At 41.6% G+C, this 26,027-nt stretch overlaps 1 protein-coding gene across 1 annotated transcript; it reads right to left on the minus strand.

Moving 5' to 3' along the window:
- Positions 1–786: 786 nt before the first annotated feature.
- mst1rb (macrophage stimulating 1 receptor b) lies at positions 787–24,782 on the minus strand (the record flags this gene model as incomplete). Its single annotated transcript, XM_079510933.1, has 20 exons — positions 787–1,587; positions 3,476–3,612; positions 3,878–4,043; positions 4,737–4,846; positions 7,164–7,345; positions 7,758–7,838; positions 8,766–8,981; positions 9,732–9,821; positions 9,999–10,152; positions 10,654–10,800; positions 11,325–11,543; positions 13,409–13,508; positions 13,768–13,947; positions 15,074–15,210; positions 15,351–15,486; positions 15,758–15,918; positions 17,207–17,377; positions 17,472–17,594; positions 18,205–18,381; positions 23,574–24,782. 20 exons carry the CDS (start codon positions 24,780–24,782, stop codon positions 1,356–1,358), a joined length of 4,128 nt encoding a protein of 1,375 aa, XP_079367059.1. The 3' UTR covers positions 787–1,355.
- Between the last annotated feature and the right edge of the window lie 1,245 nt (positions 24,783–26,027).

Below are 26,027 nucleotides of genomic sequence, written 5' to 3' on the forward strand. Positions count from 1 at the left end.
TAACTTTATTTTTTTATTTTTTTCAGAGATACATCACATTTCCTGCTAGATTTACCAGCAAATTATATTTGTCAGTGCTTTCTTATTTATTGTAAAAACCAGGCCCGGATTTACCGTTGGGCTAGGGTGGGCTGCAGATCCAGTCTAGCCTGCCATTGACAGCGACTAGTCTGTCTGTCTGTCTGTCTGTCAATGTTTGTTAAAGTTTTATTTTAGCATAACTTTTGAGTGTACTTCCTGTACTGTTATTAATCTTGTTAATAAAGTATTCAATCAATCCAAAAAGCATATTGTATATGCTGAGCAGCAGGCGTAAACACAATGCTATTATTATTATTATTATTATTATTAGGGTTCAAGGGCCGTGAGGATCCCTGAACACTCATTAGTCAACAGACCTTTAGATATCCCGAGTATATTGTTACGATTTGCTCGATCCACTTTTTGGCGTTTTTTTGGCCATGTTAAAGAAATCACATTTCCATACATGCGAATGGAGTCTGACTGGTTACGGGACTACAGCGTTGACAGACATCCCTTGTATGATGCATGATGATGAATGATGTATGATGAGAGCGCCCCTCACTTCACACAAGTGTGACTTTTTATTTTTGGGCTTGACGCTGTCTTATAGCTGCTTGCAGCTATATTTATTATTATTATTATATGTTATTATTATTAGCAAAATGGTGATGATTAATTGATGATGAGATAGCACCACAGCATAATACTTCTATAAACAAATAAATATAGATGAAATACTATAATCTATATCTGAAAGGGTAACAGGGTTGTGTCAGATGGGGTTGACATTGTGATGTTGCTTTGCAGAAACATGATCCAAAATATACAATCACTACAAAGCAATCACTACATTGCAATGACAATACAAAAACTAAAATGGGGAGTTCTCACATCCAAGCTTCACTACAGTATGAAAATGAAGATGTAGGGAGGTTTTTAAGTTGTTTCAGATAGTCAAGCACAGTGAAATGTCAGTCACAGTTATGTTATTGTCAAAGTTACATGTATTTAATGCAGTTGAAAGGTTTTTAAAAGCTAGCCAAAATTAGTCTGTGGCGTGGGGAAATATTGATTTATAAATTTAATTCAGTTGTATATGGCTTCCTAACAGAAACAGAAGTCTCTTCTTTACTTGACGCCAGTTCCTCATTGACCACAACAAGGACCAACGCCCAACAACCTTTACACTGAACGGCTCACTGTCAGCTGCTTCTTATACTGTAGCTAGCTGGCTCAAAAAGACATTGGTTTGTCCTTCTGACAGAGCTCAGTGTGCGTTTGCAGCAACACCAGTTGCAGTCAAACTGTAAGCAAGAGTAAAAAAAAGTGCATCAGGAAGAGACAGAGTCCGTGTCTTCAGCATCAGAGGAACTATACTCATCGGCAGACTCCATGAGGGCTGGATAGGGCCGCGGCTGGTCCAGGTTGACATAAGTGACCTTCAAGCTGATGTAATGCTCTCCCTCCATGCCCGACAGGATCGTGGCAACGGCTGACACCAGTGTAGCAAAACTGGGCCTCAACTCTGAGTCAGGGTCCCAGCACTGGAGCATGATGGCATACCTGGGGAGAGTGGACACAGAGCCTTAATATATGCCTGAATAAAATGGCCACCATTGATAGATTATTAGTGTTTAAGTTAGTACTTTCACAATCAAAACAACAGGATGTACAGTAAAAAAGGAGGTGTGTGTTTTGAATGAAGTTTGATTAAGAGGGGAAGGCTCGGAACTCACTATTAATGCTCAGTGCATTTTTTTAACAGCAGCATTAAAGTTTGAACCTTCTGTCAATGAAATGTGTTTCTTTTTTGTTTTCTTTTCACAAAACAAAACAAGAAAACTATGTACTGTACATGTAGATGAAACTCTAAACTTTGATCGAAGGAAAGAATGAGTTATTATGTGATATATATTACGAGTCATGTTTGTTTCTTTTTCACACATAAAAACTGAACCAAGACATTCTGTTCTTTCTTCACAGTCCTTCCCTGAATGGTTGATGTATTCCCCAGAGCCTCCCAGAGCTCCCAGACTATGGTGTTCATCATTAAAGTTTGTCCAAAAACAGGAAAAGCATGTTGACTTTCACTTGTACAGCAACACCTGTCTCTCTCTGTCTGTGTGTGTGTGTGTGTGTGTGTGTGTGTGTGTGTGTGTGTGTGTGTGTGTGTGTGTGTGTGTGTGTGTGTGTGTGTGTGTGTGTGAGTGCGTGCGTGCGCGCGTGCGTGCGTGTGTGCGTGCGTGCGTGCGTGCGTGCGTGCGTGCGTGCGTGCGTGCGTGCGTGCGTGCCTGCCTGCCTGCCTGCCTGCATGTGTGCATGTGTGCATGTGTGTGTGTGCATGCGTGCATGTGTGTGTGTGTGTGTGCGTGTGTGTGTGTGTGTGTGTCAGGTATATGAACATTAACTTCTATATTGTATTGCTTAACCAGGCCAGGATACAAAGTAGTAGCCAATTCACATCTTTACCACTTGTCTTACATTGAACATTTCAACACCCTTACAAGGACTTTGTGTCAGGACAAGCTTTTTCCTCCCCCCCTACCTTGTAGATTGAAACTTCAGTCTAGGATATTCATAATAAATAACTTTGCATTCAGAAGCCTCGCTGAGCATACAGCAAGAGTGAGAGGGAAGATTGTACAGTAAGCCTATAGGACGGTAGTTAGACCAGCCATGCTTTACGGCTTGGAAACGGTGCCACTGAAGAAAACACTGGAGGCAGAGCTGGAGGTGGTAGAATTGAGGATGGTTAGCCCAGGTTAGAGGGTTTGGGGATAAAACAAGAGAGGCGAGGTTGAGTTGTTTTGCACATGTGAAAAGGAGGGATGAGGGGTACAATGGGATAAGGATGCTGAAGATGGAACTGCCAGGTAAGAGCATAAGAGGAAGGCCAAAGTCAGACGAAAACGTAGAAAACAGAACCAGATGGAAATTGATCATCCGCTGTGGCGACTGGCGACCCCAATGGGAATTTGCCGAAAGAAGAAGAAGCTGAGCATATACTGTAGATATGTCAGACTGGCGGAGACCGCTAATTAAAATGAACACAGATTTAGATAAGTCTAAGAACGGAAGGTAAGAGAGACAGAGAGAGAGAGAGAGAGACAGAGAGAGACAGAGAGAGACAGAGAGAGACAGAGAGAGACAGGTACTCAGAGTAACCAGCAAACTGCAGATATAAAATTAGAGCAGAGTCCTAGAACCCCAATTGCCAATGTTTTGGATAATGTTCAATTTGAATTGGATTTGATGAAAGTTTCTATTTGAGTTTCTAACTTACAAGCATACAAATAAATAGAAATAAATAACCACTTAAGCCGCATTTAAAGATTTAAATCTACAAGCTCATAGCACGTCGCGTTGTGAGCTTGTATATCGGCAATTCTTTAAAATGTTTCGGTTGTTTCATTTTTCGGTTGGGCTCTATCTATATATAATCACAACTTACAGAGGGGCAGGACAGTATTGCGGCTGTGAAAGTCTCCTCCCCTTCATTAAGAAATGTGTGATGTCATAAGGGTCCACCTCTGGGTAGGGGCTAGCTCCTCTCGTCAGCATCTCCCACATCAGTACCCCGAAGGACCACTGGAATGACAAATTACCCACATATTGAAGCAAATGTTGATTTAAGAACAACATGCACATTTTTCAACCGCCAAGCACGCTCAGCTCATAGGCTTGAGAAGAAAAAAGACCATCACCACTAGCAAAAGATGCCACAAAGTAATTACAATAACATTGTTTAAATTCAATTATTAGCCTTTCTTTCCATGTTCATGGAAATGGAATGATGCATTTTATCTGCAACACAAATAATACTACTACTACTACTAATAATAATTATGCTCACCACATCTGACTTGGATGTAAATTTCTGTGTCTGCAGACTCTCAATGGCCATCCATTTAACAGGTAGCTTTGCCTTCCGATGGTCCTGCACACTGTAGTACTCCTTATCAAAAACATCTCTGGCCATGCCGAAGTCTGCCACCTTGACTGTATACGACTCATCCAGCCTAAGAACACATCACAGTTAACCACTTAAACCAGTCAGTGGTTCTCGATCTACAAGCACAATTATCATGCATCATGAATCAAGGAACGAGGTAGGGCCCGCACATCATTCTTAGGCCTCATTCACACGTACCAAACACCAATCAAGCAAATGTTTGGTCGTTTTTTTGGGCCACCACAATGCTTTTCCAATGGGAGTCACATGGTTTGACCAAACATTTTTGTTTGATGGGGGGAGGGGCAGAACACCACCAGCAATCAGCAATCAAACATAAATGTTTGGTCAAACCATGTGACTCCCATTGGAAAAGCATTGTGGTGGCCCAAAAAAACAAAAAAAACGACCAAACATTGCTTGATTGGTGTTTGGTACGTGTGAATAAGGCCTAGGCATCATGATTCATGAATCAATGCAAGGAAAAAAAATGAAGAGATATAGGCCAAAACGTGAAGCGAGCTGTTCTGATTTGAAAGGTTTGGGGTGGTGGTTCTTCCTCATTAGTGTGTGCGCAAAGTGTCATGGCAATCAGACACTGCTTAATGATTTGTAGCATTTTGACACTGGACGGACAGGGGCGAAAACATTTCCAGGTACTGTGTGAATAAAGGCTAATTTATACTCGTGCGACGAGGCCCAGTGGCAGTGAATTAATTGCTGACTCGACCTCCTCAGATGACCTCCTCAGGTGACTCACATGCAGTTTCGTGCTGCAAGGTCCCTGTGCACAAATTTCTTCTGAGCCAAGTACTCCATTCCCTTGGCGACCTGCAGCCCAAAGCCAATCAGGTCCTTCACAGTGGGGTTCTGAAAGAAAGTCATACAGGGAGAGGTGCTAAATTAGGTCCACTGGAAATTGTTCACAATGCATGCCAAATTGTAGGCAGATGGTTGTGCATAAATCTGTAAACAAATCATTAACTGTAGTTAATGACCATACCACTGGTACTGCATAGTTAGCCCAATGATTTGACAAGTAATGCTTTAATTTACATTACTGACAACAATTTTCCTAATTGTTTTAAGGCGGACTCTGCAGGAGGCTAACTGTTTATCGACAGTTGGTCTGTGTGACTCTGTGTGTGTGTGTGTGTGTGTGTGTGTGTGTGTGTGTGTGTGTGTGTGTGTGTGTGTGTGTGTGTGTGTGTGTGTGTGTGCGTGCGTGCGCATGCATGCGCGTGCGTGCGTGCGTGCGTGCGTGCGTGCGTGCGTGCGTGCGTGCGTGCGTGTGCTAATCTTTCAGCTGGGCCGTTCAGCACAAAATGTCTTGTGTACACTGCCAGTAGTAATTAGTACCTCCAGTTTTTTACACGTATACATTTGGAAACTTTCATTTTATAATGAAAGTCGTATGAATTGTGTTTGTGATTCAGTCCAATTGCATTTAAAATGCAATGATATCACTTGTTAACACTCACCAAAAATGAATGAAAAAAAGAAAAAAAGAAAAGTAAACAGCAACAGAAGTAAATTGTATTGGATTACTTATCTTAAGCAGGTTCCAACTTCCAATTAAGTCTCTACATGTTGATTTCAGTACTGAAATGAATGGAAGCCAGCTGCTTCCTCCAAAATCTAAATAAGGACAGCATGCTTTGTCTGCAATGTAAAGTAAACTGTACCGTGACTCGTAATCAATGGCCTAAATATGCAGTATCACTGGTATGGTCATTTAAACACATCCATGCCATCAAAAAGCTTTGTTTTAAGGTATCCTAAAGTTGAATATTAACATAATGCATACAGGACCACCTGAGAAGTCTGGACACTTTGAAATTGGCATTTATTTTCCAAAATGTGAAAAAAGTTAAGAATAATATTTGACCCTGATGAAGAGCCGAAACGCGGTCGTTTTTTAACCTGTATTTTTGCCTAATCTGATGCCATTATTATAAAGGCTTTTTAAACTTCATGGAAACAGAGTGCCTTGCATGTCTTTTTTATATATTGTCGAACCCTCTCCTAAGAGCACCTGTTTTCTGAGATACCACACGGACCACACAGCGCTTCTTCTTTGTATTCATTCTTAAGAATAATATTCTTTGGAAAATGGTCTGAAATAATATACATAATGAACATGCACTGTACATCATTATCAGACCAAAATGTACCCTTCATCAAATGTTCAAGCATGTTCAAATAAGGTATGCTTTACCTTATTTTTGACCCTTTCCCAAAGCATATTCTTTACTTTTTGACATTTTGGACAAGACAATTTGGGGGAAAATCATAATATTGAGGGACCAGACTTCTCACATACTCTTCAGGTTGCCAACATAACTCCTGGCAATTAGTACAGCGGATTACCAAAAAAATTTGCACTTTTTCAAAAAAGCATGAAACTTTTACCATAGTTAGATACCATGAGGTGTATTTTCAGATGTGGAGTCAAGTCTGATTTGACCTCTGAGGCCCGGGAGAGGTCAAATTCTAAATGGCTGCTTAGCTCCAATATATAAAGGAATCGTTCAGTTTGTGATAAAAGCATGAAATCTGGTACACATATAGCCAAGGGCATCCCAAACATAATTGGATGTGGAGGCATCCTGAATTTTCAACATGGCACCCATGGCAGCCATTTTTCAAAATGCCACCATTGACATCCTATTATAAGGCAATATTTTCTAAATTTCCTTATGCTTTAAGTAGCATGTGACATATCAAACTAGGGGGTTTTCATGATGCTAAATCCATTCCAAGCATTAGTTTGGGCTAATTGGCCAAATTGGGCTAAATTTGGCCATAGCAACTTGCCCAAATGTGCTGACATCAGCACAGTTGGGCAAGTTGCTATCGCCAAATTTATCCCAATGAGTGTTTTTATGCAAAACTAATGCTTGGAATAGATTCAGCATCATGAAAACCCCCTAGTTTGATATGTCACATGCTACTTAAAGCATAAGGAAATTTAGAAAATATTGCCTTATAATAGGATGTCAATGGTGGCATTTTGAAAAATGGCTGCCATGGGTGCCATGTTGAAAATTCAGGATGCCTCCACATCCAATTATGTTTGGGATGCCCTTGGCTATATGTGTACCAGATTTCATGCTTTTATCACAAACTGAACGATTCCTTTATATATTGGAGCTAAGCAGCTGGACTAAATGTCCCTGCATCTCACCCTCTTCTCGCAGCGAATGAAGTGACGGAGGTCCCCGTGCTTCATGTACGGCAGAACCACTAGAGGGAGCCCTTCCTGAGGCAGCAGGATGCCCAGCAGCGAAAGCACGTTGCTGTGATGGAAACCCTTCATTATGATGCCCTCCTTCAGAAACTGCTCCACTTCCTCCACATCCGTTATTCCTTGGACCACAAACACATTATAGAAGGGGATTGGCAAAGAGAACAAACGAAAGGCAGAGAGAGAGAGAGGGGGAGAGATATACAGCAGTGGTTCTCAAAGTGGGGTCCAGGGACCCTCAGCTCACTGTTTCTTGAGGGTGTTCTAAATCTAAATGGACCCTTACAGTTCTGTAACTCTGAGAGTGGACAATAATAATAATAATAAATACACATTTTACAAAAACAGAAACACAATGAAAACAACCAAATCAACGGTTTAGATTGGCCTTAGAATCCAAGATAAGATTACTTTATTTATACTTCTATGGACATGAAAATTATGTTATGTGCATTAGCCAACAACTCGATAATGAACATATTTACCTACCCCCTGGTTATATTGGATCTTGTGGCTTAAGAAGGATTTACTCACTGTTCAATGACTTTACAGCACAGTGGATTTCTCTGTTGTTGTGGTCTGTGAAGTAGCCATGATAAACCGTACCAAAATGACCTAGAGAGATGAGAGAGACAAAGGTGGAGACAGAGTAATGCCTAATTTATCCTCCATCGTATGGTGTGACATGTTGTGAGTTTCTACTGCAGATTGGCTATTTTTAGAGCAGGAAGCAGAAGTATAAAATCCTTCTTATGAAGCCTGCCGTTAAAATAAGAAATAAAGATATGATTTTCCAGAGTACCCTTCCCTATGATGACTCTAACGGATGCACACACAGTGATGTAGAGTACCCTTCCCTATGATGACTCTAACGGATGCACACACAGTGATGTAGAGTACCCTTCCCTATGATGACTCTAACGGATGCACACACAGTGATGTAGAGTACCCTTCCCTATGATGACTCTAACGGATGCACACACAGTGATGTAGAGTACCCTTCCCTATGATGACTCTAACGGATGCACACACAGTGATGTAGAGTACCCTTCCCTATGATGACTCTAACGGATGCACACACATTGATGTAGAGTACCCTTCCCTATGATGACTCTAACGGATGCACACACAGTGATGTAGAGTACCCTTCTCTATGATGACTCTAACGGATGCACACACAGTGATGTAGAGTACCCTTCCCTATGATGACTCTAACGGATGCACACACAGTGATGTAGAGTACCCTTCCCTATGATGACTCTAACGGATGCACACACAGTGATGTAGACTAGAGTACCCTTCCCTATGATGACTCTAACGGATGCACACACAGTGATGTAGAGTACCCTTCCCTATGATGACTCTAACGGATGCACACACAGTGATGTAGAGTACCCTTCCCTATGATGACTCTAACGGATGCACACACAGTGATGTAGAGTACCCTTCCCTATGATGTGACTAACGGATGCACACACAGTGATGTAGAGTACCCTTCCCTATGATGACTCTAACGGATGCACACACAGTGATGTAGAGTACCCTTCCCTATGATGCGATGGTGCTGAACGACGAGCATCTCCGCAGGGATGAGAACGTCTTTCACCTCCTCCAGGAGTTCAGGCCTGAAGCTGGAGATGGAGATCTTCTCTGCGGGCATGAGTGGGGCGAGGGTGGGGTCCATGCTGCCCACAGCATAGGCCAGACTGGGAAACACCACAGGGCCGGCCAGCAGAGGGGAATGATTCTGAGATACTGCTAGAAGTGGTCAAACAATAATTACAATTGATTAATTTATGGACAGAAAAATGATGCAGTTCCATTTTACTGTAATTTTATAGTCTAATGTAATTGTATAGATGAATAAATAATCAGCTGATAAATCTCTACTAACCCTAACTGCTGTTATATTTTAGACAGGAAACACTCGTTTCAAAGTAGATTAACCATTTATCGCAACAAATGGAATACAGTTAAACTTGGCGTTAAAGGCTCCGCTCTGGAAGATATTCTCTGAATTTTGTCAAAGCAGCATGCTAAGCAAAATCGTTAGCAATAACCCCCATGGGTATACAAGACCAAGCATATCAAGACAGTTAATGAGATTAACTTGAATCGTGCAAACTTGAAACATACAATTTGAATGCATTTTAATGTTAAAGCCATAGAACATTGAATCAGATTAGAGCTACAGTATGGAACATTTAATTCTAGATTACGTCACAGCCATGCACACGAATTTCAGTTCAACATTCGGTTTACACGTTTTCGGTTTGAGCAATACATTACATTGACATTGATATTTAGCTTGAATCAGCAGACATAAATTTGCAAGTATTTGAGCCTATGCCAGTCTCTGATCAAAAGGTAGAGGCTGGGGTGATCATATAGGCAAGCTTTGCAGCAGCAGCAGCAGTGTCTGAAGCAATGGAAGCAGAGCTAGAGTAGCAGAGAGCCGAATTTAAACGGACCGCCTTGTTGAGGGAATGAGGCATGGACTTACTGTACCTCTCCTGTAGTCCCCAACAGGCGACAGCTCAACACCGTTTGTACCAGTGTGGTTCGGGTTATGAGCCAATCGGGATTCTACCATGGAGGCTAAAAAACATTTCACAACACCTTTCAAAGATCACCCATAAAAAAAACATATTGTACAAGCCATGATACAACATGTGTGTAAGCAGAAAGATTTGTGAAATCAACCTAATCTCCCAACCACTGACGAAAACGTTCTTCTCAGGTCAATGTCCAAGCTGTACGAAAGAAGAAGCCTACCTTTCTTCTTCTTTCTCAAGTGCTTCATGAAAACAAAGGCCAACACAGCACCAGCCACCAACGCAGCCAGGATGCCCAGAACAACGCCCACCATGTAGTGGTTACTGACTCTCACTACCGTGCCTACGTTGTGGACCTGCCCATTGATGGAGATCTGGAGAAAAATAGAAGCCAACAAGCTTCATCATAGGGAAAATTGTTGTGTGCATAAAGTTTTAATTTGTATATAAGAGTGGTTGCACAAGGTGTCATTCATGCTTGCTACTTGGAGACTAGACAAATTAAGCTAACTAACTGCTCTCCAATCTGAGAGCTTTTGAGCCCAACTTTTGATTTGGAGCAAGTGATTATTCAATCAGTATGGTCAGCCAGTGCCGTGTGCTGAAAAGTACATCATTTGTGCAAAATGTAGTATCCCTACTTTCTTACAGAACACAAGCTTAACCCCTACTTTTTGTCTAGAGGAAGGAATTGTTAAAGATTAAAGAACAAAAAAAAAGCTGTTGATGCCCCTGCATCTGATCGAGACCCACCTCAAGGTATTCTACAGCTTGAGTGAGCGGTCCCTGGGACTAAAGTCTATGCTGCCCCCTACAGGTACATACAAACATATGCCAGTCTGTCTGTCAGTAACTGAATGACTGCTCTGACCAACCTTCACGGGCATCCCTTCACTTGGGATGGTCATGTTTTTGGGTATCCTGCAGGTGATCTCATTGTCCAGGACTTTGGCATCACAGTCAACTCCTGCCACGGTCATGATAATTGTCATACAGGAGCTCACAAGGTTGAGCTTTTGATGCTGTGTATGGAGAAAGGCATCATAATTGAGAAATGGTAAATACAAATTTACAATTTAGGCATTTAGCAGACGCTCTTAATCCAGAGCGACTTACATTAGGCAGGAACAAAAGTATGGGAATACATCACATATATAAAATGCATTTATCAAGAAACATGCGTAAGCTAAGAACGTAACTAGAACATATCTATATAATGACACTATACATATTAACTATACATATATACTATACTATGCTATACATATGTAGGCTACTATGATGTGCTATGACTATATACAATGCAATTATTGTGCTGTCTACATGACATGCTATAAGTCTGTTTCAAATGCTATCTAAGTCTAAAAAGTGCTATCTAAGGGGGTAGGATAAGTGCTATGGGCCATGATGGAGTCTGAAAAGGTGGGTCTTCAGACTACGGCGGAAGATTGGGAGTGATGCTGAAGTTCTGACTGCAACGGGGAGTTTTGTTTATTTTCATTTCAGCTTAAAAAGTACAACCTTCGGGTGACAGAACAGTCCTTACATGTAGTGACACCTCATCAAACCCGGGGTACAGTTTTAATACATGGCCATCTGCCTCAAATGGTATGGGCTCGCCGTAAGGGTGGTAAGAAAACTCTCCATTCCAGAGTCCCACTGCCCCATCCATGTCAAAGGAGAGCTGTCCCTCTTCTGTCTCGTCCCTGGGGAACATGGGAGTGATACACTCCATCCTTGTGGGCAATGACTTGCCTTTGCACTCCTGGAACAAAATAGGACTGCACGTGAACCTTTAACTGAACTGCTAGGGTATTATAGACTTTCATTTTAAAAAGTTACACAGTATGTTAGTTAAGCCTCGTCTTAATTTATTTTTATTATTTTGTATTATTTTTTTTTATCCCACTATTTTGTAACGCATTTTTCACCCCTGTGTCAATTATCTAATGTGATCCTGGGCTCTACACACCCTCCGCCAACCTGGGGAGAGCAACGGACTTGAACTCATTCTTCCTTCATGCATGAGTGTCCAAGTTGCTCCTTTACACCTGACAGGGGGGAGTTTCCCTGGTTGGACGTAGCGCGTAGAAGGAACACGTTGCAACCAGTTCCTTTCCCCTCCATCAGGCGCCCATCAGGCTGGCCAGGGGGAGGCAGTTTAGAGACCAGGATTACTGCATGTTTTTTGTGAGGGTACCTACTGTACCTACCCTAGGGTAGTAGGGGACACGGGGAGAACATGCTAACTCCACACAGAAGGGCCCTTTTGCCAACCCCGCCTCAGGTATGGGCACTGATAATGCGGAGGAGAGAACACGCCGCCAGCACCCACAGGGTCCCCAGCGGGAATCGAACCCAGGACCTTCTAGCTGTGAGGCGACAGCACTACCAACTGTGCCACCCTGCCCCCGTATTTTGTATTGTTAATAATTCTTGTTTCAAATCTAGTTTGCTGATTACACCGTAGACAGCCTAATAATCAATCTGACTAGTGACATCAATGACAATGGCATGTGGGTTGTGGGCTGCAAGTGGAGAGCCACAGGGCAGTTATTGTACAAATGTAGTTAACTGATTGACTGTCAGGTATTAAAAGAGCCCATTTTTCTTACTTTTGTCTAACAGCTGACAGGTAAGACCAGGACCATGATATTATACAACAGCGGTGTATTGTTTATTGTTTATTGAATGGATCCCCATTAGCTGACGCCGGGGCGACAGCTAATCTTCCTGGGGTCCATAAGTGTACAAACTGCAGCCCACCCTCCCACAATCAATATTTGTGATTCATTGCATCTGGCCAGTGAATTAATTTGTCACCTACATAGCATCCATTGCATGAGAGAGAGATTGAAAGGAAGTGCTGCTTCCTCTTTCACTGGCCCCTGCATTGGCTTGACTTTTGTCCAGAATGGCGCCTCATATTTGTCAATCAAAACCAGTAACAGAGGCTATGCACATGCCATCTTTACCAAGCTACAACAAGCTGCATTTTCATTAGAGAAAGAGCAGCTGCTACTGATGAAACAGTTATTCTGAATTGTTTTTTGGCTGACTCAGGCCTCAAAGTGTCTATCCTCAGAGAAACTCACATAAAATCTCCACTAAAGGACTAAGACATTTTGGAATATCTGTTCTCCACTGGTGGTTGAATGACAACCCAGGAGGGACTGACTGTGTATATAATATTGTTCCATCAACTAATGTGCTGTTAATTCTGGTGCTATGTGATGTGAAGAATTGCACATGGTGCTATATTTGGCCCATTAACCCCAGCCACCACCAACCCTTTTCGTTTTGTCTTAGTACGTTTTTGTCTTTATCTGCACAGGTAAGCGAGCGTTCCGACAGCGAAATTGTGGGAAAAACTGTCCTTATATGGAGTGTCGGCCATTGCGTTAATGGTTAACCAATCAAATAACCAATAAATAGTAGTAGCATGTAAATCTCAACAAATAAAAGTGTTTGGACCCGCAAAACCTCGCTCAAATAGAGACTCTGCGACTGGCGGCTGCACCGTGGCTCTCTCTGTGGGCAACCATAAACAATTCCTACTACACAGTACTGACAACCAAATATGATCAATACAATAGATAAATAGTACATTTTTTAGAGTAAATATTATACCCTGTTCACTGGTTTCAGGTGACTCTCGTTGGGTTGAAAGCGTAAAATGGTCCGGTAAACAGAGTCCAGATTCTTCCCTTCGATCACAATCTTCGAACCTCTGAAGTTCACAGACAGACATACACATAAGAAGGATCATTTTAGATGTATAATATATTGTTTGTTTTTGTTTGTTTTTACAAAGGAGGGGGCCAAAATAACTAATTTTGTAACTCTAGTACACTCACGTGAGTGTGGATGTGTCTTGCATGCATAAGAGAAAGACTACTGTATGCATGTGTGACTGCATGTGATGGAATTCTACAGAAATGCATGAATGAATTCACCATATGGCTATGATGAAGGTGTCATTTGCCTACCTGTCAAAGCTACAATCCGGCAGCACAGCTGTGATCTCAGGGTTTTCTTTGTAGTAGAATACCTTGGTAGTGAGGACTGGTGATTTGTCAATAAATACACTCAGGGGTACATCCCTGACCTCAGAAATAGGCTGGGACAGACAGATGATGGATGACACGTTGCCCTTAGGGGCCGAGACACTGTAGAGTGGAAAGTGGACAGGTTCATCAACAAATATTGTCATGGCTGTTTTCATGCTTTATTATTCATTCATTGTATTAATTAATATAAATACAAAATATGTATGTGCCTGTGCCTACACTAGTGTTGTATGTGCATATCATCGCTGTCCGACAGACTTTATGTCCTTATGTCAATGTAGTTAGAATTTAGTCACAAGCTCTTAATAATACTTAATAATACTTTTAATAATACTTTTCATTGATAAATATTTTTAAAACCCACAGACAGATCTACTCACTTTCAACCTGGTGTCTAATGGCCAAAGAAATAGTCATTTTCACTACTTTTGCACAACACTGTCATAAAACAAAGTATAAAATAGGGTTGGGTGGTTAGATGATGACCAATAGAATTAAATTATGAAAAAAATATAAGTTGTCTGTGGCAGACGGGCAGACAGATTATTCCAAAGTATGGAGCCCGACATAAACGTAAACTGGCATTGATAGGCAACAGTTAAGTAAGATTATGCCCATATGGAGATACTTAAGTGCAACATAAGTGCAAATCTCTGTTGTTAGACAAAGGTATATGTTGTGTGTGTGACAGAGAAAGGGTGAGAGAGAGGAAGAGAGGGAGAGGTATAGAGATGGAGAGAGGGGGATGGAAACAGGGATAGGGAGAGAGGGGGAGTGAGCCTATTTCCCCACACAATAACCCAGAGAGGGAGAGATGGGGGGAAGAGCCTATTTCACCCACGCAATAACCCCAGGCAATGCTGGGTGTCAAACCTCAACAAACTGATCTATGCATACATGTATACAGTACACGATAACATGTATTGCCATAAAAGACTACCATTTGTTCATGTGTCATCATTTCTGCAATAGAAAGCTCTGAGGTAGGACAGCATTGCATGCCTGAGTTTGCCAATGTCATAATTACTCTACACATGCTGAAACAAGTATTAGCAACTGGCAATACCAAATATTCCTAGTTGCTGTGACACACTCTCAGAAGAAATGTATGCCTACTGTTCATTATACTCTACCCATCTAGCAGATAGAGTTGTTGGTTGGTCAGAGTTTGAGGCTAAGAAGTTCTGGATGTAAAAAGTAGAATGCAAGGCTATCTAAGTCGTACCTCTTTATTGGACAGGGCTCTCCATTGAGGGTTACCTTCCTAGCCGTGCCGGCATCCAGATGAGGCCCTGTAACAGTGATCAGTGTACCCCCTACACGAGGTCCATAGTTGGGCTGAATTTCTGTGATGTTGGGAATCTGGAAGGAATGTTTACTTTTTAAATTTAAGTGTAAAAAGGCTATATAAATAAACCAATATCTAGTAATGACAAACATAAAAAAGGGTATAGAATATTGTCATACTGTATAATAAGGGGGATGCATTATCAAAACATTACCACAAATGTGAACCCCTGCATCTCTGCCTTCCCATCAATAGAGTAGCGTCCCTCCACCTTGCCCTCATGCACTTCCACTGTAATGTTGACAGGTTTGGACAGCTCAGTGGCCCCAGAACGAATCTTACACACCAAGCTAAGGAGTGGCACAATAAAAAACAAATCAGCATGTGAGCAGAAAATGTATATCTACCTGTATATGCCACAAGCTGATTTCAAGATCATTAAAGCATTAAGAAATAAAACGCCTTCTTCTCTACTATTAGAAACACACAAATGGGCGGAGAGGAGCGAAAACATAATCTCCACCTCCGGCCATTCCGGTCTGACAAATTATTTTTTTACACACCATGCAGTATGCATGCAGTGCAACCTATAATAACTAAAGAGTGAGCATCTATACTTACTGTGTGTTGTTGCTCTTTGATGACAGTACAACACAGGGTGTTATTCCTAATCGGACCTGATGGGTTCTGTAGGTGATAGCAGGCCTGGAAGGAGACTGGAACTCCCAGCCACACAGCGTTAGCTCTGTATGGCCATCAGGGGGTGCGGTTCTTGGGGAGAACTGTATAGATAAAAAAAATATATAAGATAGTGTCACTTTTAAATTGAAATGCCATTCATTGTTGCGACTGAAGGCCGCAGTTAACTATGGAATCGAGCATTTCCCGTCAGTCGGGCACCCAAGTCTCGTGACATCATGTGACATCATTAGGGATGGAGATGGACGAAGGCAAAGGGAGTGTATGAGACTCACTAGCGTGTCGCAGTTAAAGCCCATATATGTATGATAAACAGTTTCTTTACAGAAACGTTGTTTATGTTTTATAAACATCATTATCCAACATATTTTACCGCTTTTGTTTACATGCTAGTAGCGCTCGTTGGCTGTGTTTGTTAGAAAACGGGTTAGCTATAGCCTCATGATTGACAACAACGTCATCTGCTTTCCTACTATTCTGATTGGTTGGTATGAACAAATCACCGAAGACTGCCGCCTTGACAACGCCCATCCCATAAACTGCTGCCGTGGGGAGGGCTTTCAGTCTGAATAATGAAGTGAAACTAAATGAAAATTCAGTGTCAGGCTACTACATCTGACCTCAAACCTCAAACCCTTAGATCTCCATATATAGATATATTTCAGAACCTGTTCTGACATTCCATATGTTGATCCTTCCCCATCCATCCTTCCTCTTCGATGTCTCCCTTTTGACTTATACCTGTCCATTCAAATTTCAAACTCTAGACAGGCCTATTAGTGCAGCCACGCCCAGCAGCCGGCGAAAACTAGAGTTTTCAACAGGCCCACCTGTCCATTCAAATTCTAGACGGGCCTGCCCCAAAGTTATTAGTGCAGCCGGGCCCAGCAGCCGGCGAAAAGAGAGTTCTCAACAGTCCCGAAAATGAAGGCCCGGCCCTAACTGGGCCCTCATCAAACCCTGTACACTCAAGAGAATGTCCCCGCTACGACCCTTAGTCTAGATCTCCATATACTGTATGGAGCTGACCTGTTCGGACATTCCATATGTTGATCTGACCTCATCAAACCCTGTACACTCAAGACATGCTCCTTATATGGCCAGTACAGAATTAATGCCATGTTGATCTGACCCCTCATGCCAAAGTGCCAGCGCTTGCCCAGCAGTCTGCCGTCAACGATGCGGATGCGTGCACGCAACGTCGCCCGAGATTATATTATATTATATTATATTATATTATATTATATTATATTATATTATATTATATTATATTATATTATATTATATTATATTATATTATATTATATTATATTATACAGTAAGAGCAAAATGTGAATGTGGTCAACAGGAATACTGTCGTATAGATCTTACCCCACTGATGCCTGGTGGACAGGACTCGTTTCTCCAGCCACTGTGACACTCACTCTCCCAGGAACATTCACCAGAGCACCAGCCACAGCCCATGAACTCAGGGGCTGTCAGACACGCGGCGCAGGTGAGGAAGTGTTGACAGCCTGGCCCTCTTTGAGGCACCTGGATCATCTGGAACCAAGAAACAACACTTTCACATTCTTGTCATGATGTTCTGCGTTGTGAGCTTGTAGATCCTGTAAGGCCTGCTGTTTCCATACTGTACCTTGTCTCCAACCACAAAGAGAAGATATTCAGAGGAGTACACAGCAGAAATGGAGGATACTCTTTGGTTCTTTGCCAAAGAGTAATTGGCGAAGATAATAGGGCTTGATCGTCTCAACACATACTGCCAAAACAAACACAACAGAGAGTCAATAACATTGGAATCCATTCAGCAGACAAGTATTCCATATCTGATTACTTTCATAATGCACGTACAGTATATGGAAGAATATGCAGGTTTATATGAAAATATCTATGTCTTTGTAGGTGCATTTGTGCATACACATATACACAGATATAATTTATGTTTTTTGAGGGGCACTAGCCCCTCCTATGTCCAGCTTTTGGTCTGTGTGCACAAACTTTGTCCTACACAAACATTAAAATGCCATTGACAATGAATTTTGAGTCTTTGTGTAAACACAAACATTGCGTAACACAAACATTGATGACGAAGGTGAGGACGCAAATTGTTATTGGCCGAAATGAGATGATGTATAATGATGTACGATGATAAGAGCGCCCCTCACTTCACACGGTGTGATTTTTCTCATAAATACCGTATGCTCAATTGATAATTGAACGTACTGCATAGTGCATACTGTATGTTTAATGTTATAAATACATATTTTGAGCTTGCTCTGTAGATCCTGGGCAAAACACTGTCACTCTGATAGCATAAAACACATTGTAGCTGGTTGTGTATCTCGTTAAACGTTTGTCAATTCCTGCACCTGCAGCAGACGTCCAGTGGAGGTGCCGATGTGGGCCACGGTCTTGTTCTCTATGGTGGTGACCAACAGGGAGGTTAGGAGGATATCATTCATCTGCCTGTTGAACAGGTCCACTCTGTAACAGGGTTTGGAAACCATGGTGGGCTGGTCCCGGCATGTAGCGTTGTTCTCTGAGCTCTAGTCAGGACATAAAAAGATGATGTTAAATAAAAGGTATTGTCTTAAGAGCTCCCATTTTGATTGTGTCACTATACTGCAAAATCTCCAAGCATTACTCCAAAAGCTGCTTGACAACTTTTGATTACACATGTGAATAATTGTGTGCCCTTACTTTACATGTTCTAGATTTCCATAAAATATAGTGTGAAAGGTAACAGAGCAACTGGTTTTGACTTTGTCAACTGGCTGTGTTGCAGTGTAATGTACGATGTACATATGTATGTTCTCATGTTCTGAATGAACAGAGGTGAATGTAGAGTTTACTCTACGACACCACAGGACCATAAGATCCATTTTTAATTCAATAGACTGTAGAATAATGATGGGAAGTCGACACACATAAATTCTCCTTTACATCACATCTTTATTTGTGATTTGTGACGCAATGACAGACCCAGATCCAGGCATCTTGTCAGATCAGTCCTGACAAAGATCCACACCTTCCTTTCAGTTATTCAAATCGACATGATTCATCTCCCGGTCCAACACACCTGTGACCTGGATAATAATTAAATTATCTACAAAAACATTTGCAGAATGTGCCACCACAGCCTCCAGGCACCGCCCTACATATAAAGTTCTATATAGAGCCTGAAGCACAACCTGAATCTGCTGACAATTTGCTGCTGACATATTTATCGCCTTATAGCTTAGATATAGAATAGGGTATAGTTTATGTCTTCATCATGTACACAAAAAAACACATGTCTTTGTATCAAACTAATATGTCAGTATTGAAAAGAAACAACTGTCATATCACAAACTGTGTGTGCTCTCAACATAAGGCGGTATCCAACAAACACATTTCTATCGGGTCATCAGAAATACTCACATTGGTTTAACAGTTCTTGAGATACACAGGGGAGTCGAGGGACACTCACAGAGGACTAAAGGACTAAAAGGCTTACTTCACCAAGATTTTGTGAATTTATAGAAAAATTAAGGCGCATTTGTCGAAAATGATATAAGTTGGGAATGTATGCCCCGTCCGGTTTACAAAACCTGTCAAGTACCCATCTGTCTGCCTGTGTCCCTTTTATGCCTTGCATTATGTAAATCTCCCTTCTATGCTGATATATCGAGATCCCTGTCATATATATTGGCATATTGTCAGATTGGCGGTTCTAGATAACTGGGCATATGCCTATGTGGGCAACAGGGCAACAACCGACTTGTCGGGCACTGCACTCCCTCTGGTTTTTGGTGATGCACCCGCTGAGTTTGAAGCCAGTCAGTCGGATGTAGGATGGTTCTCCAGATATACCAGGACACATACACTCACATGCGTACATGCACACATGCAGAACTTTGGCAGATATTTATAGTTAGAATTATTATAATTAATCAAATAAATAATATTGTGAAAACAATTTTGAGAAAATATGCATCCTCCACCTCTTTGGTCTCCACCTTGAGCAGTGAAGAGCAGTTTTATTTTGAGGACAACATTTAACATTGATTCTATTAGCAATGCAATATTGACTGTTGTCACTCACGTTCCCTGGGGGGCAAAACATGTTGTAAATTCTGTTTCCTGATCAAGCCTCAGTGGTTTCTGTCCTCAGGGGAAATTTAGCTGATTAGTTAGCTGAACGGCAAATGCTGTCATTTATGCTGAAGGCTAAGGTTCAAAAGGTCAAGAGGAAGAAGGAGGAAGAGAATGATAGAAGAGAAAAGTACATTCGTAGGCTGTGCTCAGTAAAATAAAGAGTAGTTTATATTTCACCATATAATCCCACAAAACCTTTTTCAACAATACTATACTGTTTGTATGTTTCCAGGGTTTCTCAACATGAGAAGAGACTGCAGCATTGGCATTTCAGCATAAACCATCTCTTAGAATTGCTCATGTAATTTAACTAGACCGGTGCACTTCGATCTCTACTCGAGGACCACGTGAGTTGTGGACGATGTAAATTGGGAACGATGCAAGTTGGGAATACATGCTCAACCCGGTTATGCATTACCCATCCCGTTGTATCCACAACCCACCCCTGCCGACAGATTCAGTAGTGCAACTCTGAATCTGTTCTTGAGAGATTAACTCAAGAATGATGCAAGTCGGGAACGAAGCAATTTGGAAATGCAAAGCCAATCAGTGAATTGGCTTTGGTCAGTTTTGGCCTATCAGGGTAGCTGTGGTGGATGGTGCCCAGTAGTTACTATGGCCAGGACAGACAGACACGCACGCACGCACGCACGCACGCACGCACGCACACACACACACACACACACACACACACACACACACACACACACACACACACACACACACACCAGACACACACACACACACACACACACACACACACACACACACACACACACACACACACACACACACACACACAGTTTCGATGACAGTTTCGGTGACTGCAATGACAGATTAATGTTGCTGTCATGGACCGAGATAAGTGAATATGCATGAGGCACTGGTGATAATGCAGCATTTTGTTTTTCAGAATCTGGGAGATGGAACAACCAGGATTTCAGATTCTTGGACATTCCTGTGGCAAGACACAATGCACTGAGACGAGCAGCCAAGCAGAGGCGTTGGTAGCCAGAGTTCACTGCTCCAATTGGAAGCTGCACATGCTAAAGTAACACATGTTTTTTATATAATATTACAATTGTTTATCTACTTCCAAACTTTCATCACCTGTAAGAAATAGAACAATAGAAACCAGCATGTTTCAAACCAGAGACACTAAGAAAATAGTGATCAGAATAGAGAGCATCACTATTTTCTTACTGTAGCCTACTAGCCTTTCCGAATGGTAACAAGCATCTGTTTAGTTTCTTCTACCATTGAAAATGTACCTAATTATTTCACAACACAACAGTCCCTGACAGGGAAACCGCATCCATCTCCAAACCACAATTTTATGATATAATTCAATACTTAGTTTACTGCCATGTCAACACAGTTGATAGGAATTTGCCTCTTAAAATCTTCAGAAACTTTAGCTCTGTAATTATAACAACAACTTGCTCGTTACAGAAAGTTATTGGGTCTCATATTTCAAACTGCCAATCATCCGACCACTGTTAGTAAAAATGTAATGTCCAATGTCTAATGACCCTCCATTCACTCTTGTATCTTACTTGTACTTAAGTAACATGCAAGAAATGTCCAGTGTTCAAGGATTTTCTAGTAATTATGGAAAATATGATGGTATCTAAAAACACATTGCTATTTACCCATGAGAATTCATATTTAACAACTGACCAACATTATTCCAACACTATACAATAAAACAGGCCAAAACGTAAGAAAAGACTACCGCTGAAACAACGTTAATTTAAGTCTTTTGTGGTATATGCTGCAACAACAAAGACACTTGGGGAGAACCTTTTTTTTACCCCTTTTTTACTAGCTTTTTTCAAGAAATTGCCTTGAATATTTTCTTCTCTAAAAGAGAAAAGTTACACTTTAAAGAGCATCTTCGATATCAAACTAACCACTCATAACCCAAAGGAGTGTTCTTTTGTACTCTCTCATCTAACATCATGCATCATTATTTAACAGTTAGAAATGTATTGCAACAGACAGGTGGAAAATTGTCCAACAGTTGGCCCCTGATTGAATCTTGATAAACTCACAACACTGTACGTTTGATGTGGTTGATAATATATTAGATAAAGTTAGCTTAGCACTTTAGGCTAAACATCAAGAAGCTAAAATGGCAGATGTTTGAATTATTGGTTATGTCATGTTCAGTCTGTGAGAATGAATGAAGATGTTAAATGGAATTCAATATTGATCATATATATTAATCGAGGAAGCTTAGGGCTTTCCAAAGCACTCTCGAAATTATTTCATATACGTTCTAGGGAACTTTAAGAGAAGGTAGGTCTGTGCTTTGGATGTTATTGGAAGACACTTTTCATTCCCACTCCAGCTGTGGGAGAACATAACTGGAAATCAATCAAGGTAGAGACCCCGTGGTTGTACAGCCTGTAAATAAGCTAAGAGAGACCCTACCGTTGTGCTGTTTGTAAATAAGCTAAGAGAGACATACCCTACCGATGTGCTGTTTGTAAATAAACTAAGAGAGACGTGCTGTTTGTGAAACAAGCTTCTAAATATCTGAAACACTTTACTTGTACTATTTTGTGGTAAAAGCGCTCAAATGTTCTTTTTTCCTACTACCTTGATCTCCTTACCCTTCTTCCCTTTCTTTGTTTTCTTGGAAAAATAGCACGATGGGAACTATACGCAAAAACGAATTTCACCCACTTTCTTTACTATGCATGTTTTAACATACGAGTTTATGGATTGTTAAGAGAACATCCTGCTTAAGTAACGGCACCACACCCATATGACAGTCAACATGCCGTCTCATGACAACCGAGTCAGCCCGACTGATATTAGCCCACCCGGCTAATAGGCTACAGTATATCAGTCTGGACGATATGTTGGCCATTATTTGACACAATATGGAACCATGAGGAATAATAAAAGTAGATTCAAATGTTGATCCACGATCATGGCTCATTATTATTGGTTAATAAAAACAAACATATAGCTGGGGTACGTACGTACGACTTGAGAGTAATGACAGCAATGTACATTATGAGACCTGGGTACTCAGTAAGGGAAAAGCTATTGCTAAGGATCGAAGAACGCCAAGATGACGGTACGATGCACCAATGTTGCAGCTAGGCTAGGGCTTCAAGATTATTTGTCCCCATAAGTATGGACTTCTGAACAAACAGGCCCCATCTCAGTTCTGTGCATAAAATGTAATGTAATATGATGCTCTTGGAACAATGACCGGTAGCCTTTTCTATTTGAGGGGTGCTAGCCCCACCTATGCCCAGTTTTGTGTGTGCATGTGTACTCCATAGCGATGATTTAATTGGCTGAGGGCTTAAAAAGATAAAAAGTGAGGACGCCAAAAGTGATTCGCTGGAATTTGATGATGTATGATGATGTATGATGATAAGAGCGCCCCTCACTTCACACAAGTGTTCTTTTTTTCCTCTGCAAGAGAGGAGCTGTGTAGTATTGTCTATGTATTCTATTATTGTGTATTATGTGTTGTGATTTTTTGTTGGTGGTACAAAATACATTTCCACAAGGACAATAAAGCATCTGTCTATGTCTGATTTGAATTGATTTGTATTGAGTTGACTATGTGGCTCACCTCATGAGGACAGTTCTCACAGGGCTGGAAGTGACAGAGCCCTCTGGATAGTTGCTCTGGACCAGACTTGCAGCAGACATCCACACCGGCATCGATGGCTTTGTTTACATGGACCATGGGGAAGGCGCACAAGGCAGAGTCATGCTCCGTCACCCCGTTGTCATCAGTAACAGCAAAGACCCCATAAAGGATGTCACCATTCTCCTCGGCTCCCAACTCCTCTGACAGTTCCCTGCCTGCCTTGCCAAAGTGGGCTGCCTGAACCACATTGTACACCACATCTTTATAGGGCTCAATTACCACGTTCCTTCTTCTCCGACGCTTTGGTTCAAAGCGGCACTCCAGAATCACCTCGCGATACCTCCTCATCTCCCACTCGTTCCGGGGAAGCCGGCCCAGGCGAGTCTGAAACGGAGAGAATTCCTGGTCGGGGCTCTCCCTCTGGACAGACAGGAAGTAGACAAACTCCTGGGTGAAGAAGCTGTAGACATATTCTATATTGTAGGTTCTCCGCAAGCCTGGAAGAACAGTCAGTCCGCGAACGTCTCTGTAGAACCCGTCTTCTGTCGCCAATGGACGGCGCACCGATATGGACTTTCTGCCATAGCGTTGTGTCACACTGTCATTGACTGTAGCTGCAACAAAAAAGTAGACAGTCTGACCTTCCTCCACCAAGGTCACTTTGGTACCTAAAGGGCTGGCCAGACAGTCGGGGCAGTAAGCAGCAGAGTTTGATTCCTTTCTGAATAAACATTTAGAAGGAAAAGGCGGTTTCCCATCTGTGTTAATTTGGTGGAAATAGCACACGCCATATTGAGAACTTCCGCAAGAGTATAAATACATGAAGAACGTATCCAGCAACAACACCTCATTGTCTGTGTTCTCTAATAGGTTTGGATCCTTGTCAGTGTCACATAAATCACATATGTTGCATTCTGGGCTTCCAACAGGTCCAGTGTGAAGCTCCCAAACCTTCTCCAGGCTCCTGTTGACGGCTTCGATCACATTCTGAGAAGCCACATACACCTCCTGATACATTGAGTTGTTGACTATGTTTTGGATGGTGCCACGGGCGTGGAAGAAGGGCATGGTGTAAACAACTGAGAAGTTGACAGAGCTGGGGGCCATTGAAGGACAGTTGGCCACAGCAAAGGCCAGCATAGTCTGGAGCCAGACACATGTCCCCCATCCTACGGCCCAACGGACCATTTCCACTCTCAGGGGGAAACGGTACAGACAATAATTATGCTACCTCCAAGACCGACACCGGGACAAAACCATCCTTAAGACCTGCCACTGATGCCTGAGGAGAGATAACAAGAAAATCAGAAGGTCTCCTACAAAATAACTGTATTATTAGTTAATCAAGATTACAATCATTCTAACATAATTGGTGAAATACATTATTATGTGTCAATACTATTGATTGAATTAAGTGACGATTGCCAGGTAGCTATCTGAGTCTAAGGATATTGTTGAATGAACAAGGTTGAAATAATAGCTTTCTGCATAATGCAATAATGCTGAAAAACATTTCATATAACATGGCCAAGACTCTAGTAGTATTGCATGTACTTAGATTAGCCAAATCAGAGAATGATAAAGGGACATGTGTTCATAAAGTGCCTAAGCTTGCATTGACTCACCACAAACAGAGGGGAAATATTTAAATGTACATAATCATGGCAAATGCTCAAGTGATGTGTTGGTATTAAGCAACATAGTATTGTGTATGAAGTGGTATTGTGGCTCCCTGCACAGATCATCCATAACTGTCTGCCCGTGTTTTAGCAATTCAAGATGTTAATGTGTTACCCTTAATCTGCCTGTTTCTATTTCTGCCAAAGTGAGTCAAGGAAAAGGAAAGTGCTAGTCATCTATCTAGTCATTGTCCACCATTCTGTCACACACACATGTAGTGGTGGGAACTTGATCTATGGCTTGATCTATGGTTATATAACTAATATTAGGCGCTGTCCTATCCACTTTTATTAACGAAATCCATCTTGGTCAGACTCATAACAGGAACCAAAATGACCTGTGTTCTAAAATCTGAGCATTGTGTTAGCACTATACAGAAGCTACTGGGTAGATCATTAACTATACACATCACAGTTAGGTTACATTCAAGGGGCCCTGTCCTTTCTACTCTGCATTCTAGTCACAACCACTACGTGCCTTTCTGGTGAAAAGATGCACACGCACTGATGGTTATACACTCTGTGCCTCTTAAAGTCAGGAGAAGAATCAACTGCTTTGGTGTACGTGTGTCACATCATATATTTAATCAATGATCTTAAAGATGAATAGAAAAGGGGTTTTAAATGGAACTACATTTTTATGTAAACATGACAAAACTTTTCACTCTATATGAGCAGTCTTGCAAGATAGCCAAGTGTCTTGAATCAATAATTCATAGAATCCGACCAATGGCGTGTTACATTTTAACATTTG

This window comes from Electrona antarctica (genome assembly GCF_951216825.1).
Source record: "Electrona antarctica genome assembly, chromosome: 9".
NCBI classification, from domain to species: Eukaryota; Metazoa; Chordata; class Actinopteri; order Myctophiformes; family Myctophidae; genus Electrona; species Electrona antarctica.